The 2,965-nt window shown below is 38.5% G+C and overlaps 1 protein-coding gene across 1 annotated transcript; it reads left to right on the top strand.

Annotated features, from left to right (window-relative positions):
* The first annotated feature begins 1,213 nt into the window (after positions 1-1,213).
* On the top strand, positions 1,214-2,149 carry LOC114687613 (olfactory receptor 145-like). The gene has a single exon (XM_028862204.1). The coding sequence runs from the start codon at positions 1,217-1,219 to the stop codon at positions 2,147-2,149; it is 933 nt and encodes a 310-aa protein (XP_028718037.1). The 5' UTR covers positions 1,214-1,216.
* The last annotated feature ends 816 nt before the right edge of the window (positions 2,150-2,965 follow it).

Genomic DNA, 2,965 nt, shown 5'->3' on the forward strand with positions numbered 1-2,965 from the left:
TCTCACTTCTGAATTTATGGATTTTGTTGTGACAGGCTGGTATATAAACCAGAGAGGGAGCCATAAATAAGAGATGACAAAATGAAGGTAGTCCCTTCTAGGGAAGTTTTTACAAGAAAGGTCTGGGAATCCCAAACACTTAACATCAGGATTGCTGCAGCTGACTTCAAGGAACTTCAGCCTAACCCCAGTCCCTGACCCCAAGATCATGAGGGTCCTTGTTTGGATGGCCCTTATTAGCATGGTCCCTATTTGCTTGACAGAGATAATACAGCTGGAGATTACTACTAGAAATGTCATTCACGATAACCTCCCAGAAGCCATTCTCCTTTCAATTTGGTCTGTTCTCTTTATTTTGGTATGAATCAGATGCTTGGAAAATACATTCATGCACATGGGCACAAACACACACACACATACACACACACACACACACACACACACACACACACAGAGAGAGAGAGAGAGAGAGAGAGAGAGAGAGGCAGAGACAGAGAGACAGAGAGAAAAAGGGAGAGAGAGACTCAGCTATACCATAAAATCACTTTACAATAAGAAAAAGCTTTTCACAATTAACTAGAGAGTAGGCAATTCTCTAGTTATTGGCCTGTTGAGGCTTGCTATATTTTGAAGTATAATTGATAAACCATTGGTTTCCCTCTAAGAAGTTAAGCCGTCAACACCTGATGGTCCCCTTTAAACTACAAGAGTGGATGCAGTGTTCACTACATTAGCTCCTCCTGAACCTAAGAAATGAGGTTCTTTTGTTTATGTTTCCAATTCTACAAGGGTCAATTTAGATGAAGTTCAGTACCATGTTGCTATAGCCTCTTCTAGCCTAAGGCAGAGGCTGAGTCAGGGAAACAATAGTTAAAAAAAAAAAAAAAAGAAAGGGCAATTTGTTTTCACACATCTTGCTTCTCTCTTCTCTGTTAGTTTTTCTAATAGTAATATTGGGTATGACAGTACCACAGTCAACTTGTATACACTGTTGTTGCTTTATAACTCATTTAGTGTTTAAAGACTGATATGGGCAAGATGATGACACTGAGTAATGTGGTACCATCCAAGGTGGCTCTTTGGTTTCAGAATGATCAATTTCAGTCAGTTCTACTAGACACCTCACTTATGTAGGAGAAATATTGATGGTGTGTTCTTTTATGTTACCTGATTTCATCTTTGTTGTTTGTGTTCCTACAGATTTCCTTACAGAAGAATGGCTTTAGAAAATGCTTCCTTGGTTACTGAATTCATCTTGGTGGGCTTAACAGACCAGCCTGACCTTCAAATACCCATGTTCCTCCTCTTTCTTGTGATGTACATGATAACAACCTTGGGAAATTTGGCTTTGATCATGCTAATTGTGCTGAATTCTCACCTTCACACCCCCATGTACTTTTTCCTATTTAATTTGTCCTGCATTGACCTTTGCTATTGTTCAGTTATAACACCCAAAATGCTAATGAATTTCACACTAAAGAAGAATGTTATTTCTTATGAGGGATGTATGACCCAATTCTATTTCTTTTGTTTTTTTGTCATTTCTGAGTGTTATGTATTGACAGCAATGGCCTATGATCGCTACGTGGCCAATTGTAATCCACTCTTATATAACATTGCTATGTCTCCAAAGGTATGTTCCTATCTAATGCTTGGTTCATATTTGATGGGGTTTTCTGGTGCCATGATCCACACTGGTTGTGTCCTGAGACTGACCTTCTGTGACAGGAACACCATCAACCACTACTTCTGTGACCTCCTCCCTTTGCTGCAGCTCTCCTGCACCAGCACTTATGTCAATGAGATAGAGCTGTTCATTGTAGCAGGAAAAGACATCATTGTGCCCACAGTCATCATCTTTACCTCTTATGGCTTCATCCTTTCCAACATTCTCAAAATAAATTCTACTGAAGGCAGGTCCAAAGCCTTCAGCACTTGTAGCTCCCACATAATTGCTGTTTCTCTGTTCTTTGGATCATGTGCATTTATGTACTTAAAACCCTCCTCAGCTGGGTCTATGGATCAGGGAAAAATATCTTCTGTCTTTTATAACATTGTAGTCCCCATGATGAACCCATTAATCTACAGCCTTAGGAACAAAGATGTTAAAATTGCTCTGAAAAAAACTCTAACCAAAAGAAAGTTTTAGTCAGAACTTGATATCTTTTTACCATAGGAATACCACCAAGAGTTAGTGTGTATTGGTCAATTTATTTTCCTACATTCCTCATTGTATTGTTTTGTTTTTTCCTACCATGGAGAGGAGAATTTGTAAATTGTTTTATTTTCTGTAGGTTTTCTTTGTTCTCCACCATTGGGAAACTATTTTCCTTCAGCATTTTAGCAATTTGAGAGTAGCAGTAAGTAAATAACTTTCCCCCTTTCATTGCTACATTCTCAAAAGCACTGATGGTTCTAACAAGCCCTAAAGGAGATTACATAAATAACAAATGCCCGCATATCATCTAGCAGTGCAGTTCTTATTTGTTATTTTTTTAGTTGCGAGTCAAATAGTCTGTCTCTGCTCCTGTCTTCCTTTATTAGATGACCATATGTCATTTTGATACGACAGTCCTTCATGATCACATTCTTTCACCATTGGCTATTAAATATAACCCACATCACAGCTATGATACAATGCACTTAAATTTCTTTTTTGACAGTGATTATGCATTTGTTTTATAAAGACAAACAAAAAATGTTTAGCTGTTTTTCTTTTAGTTGTTTTAAAACATTTTCAATGCTGTATTTTGTAGTGCTGTGGGATTGTCTGTATGTCAAATGTGTTGCTCTGATTGGTCAATAAATAAAACACTGATTGGCCAGTGGCCAGGCAGGAAGTATAGGCAGGATTAACAGAGAGGAGAACTGAGAGAACTGGAAAGTGGAGAGAGACACTATCAGCCACTGCCATGACAAGCAGCATGTGAAGATTCTGGTAAGCCACGAGCCTCGTGGCACGGTA

This window comes from Peromyscus leucopus, chromosome 7 (genome assembly GCF_004664715.2).
Source record: "Peromyscus leucopus breed LL Stock chromosome 7, UCI_PerLeu_2.1, whole genome shotgun sequence".
In the NCBI taxonomy this organism is placed as follows: Eukaryota; Metazoa; Chordata; class Mammalia; order Rodentia; family Cricetidae; genus Peromyscus; species Peromyscus leucopus.

What these genes read in the sequence shown, in the direction of transcription:
- LOC114687613 (XM_028862204.1), top strand. Translation starts at nt 1,217, where the DNA reads ATGGCTTTAGAAAATGCTTCCTTGGTTACTGAATTCATCTTGGTGGGC.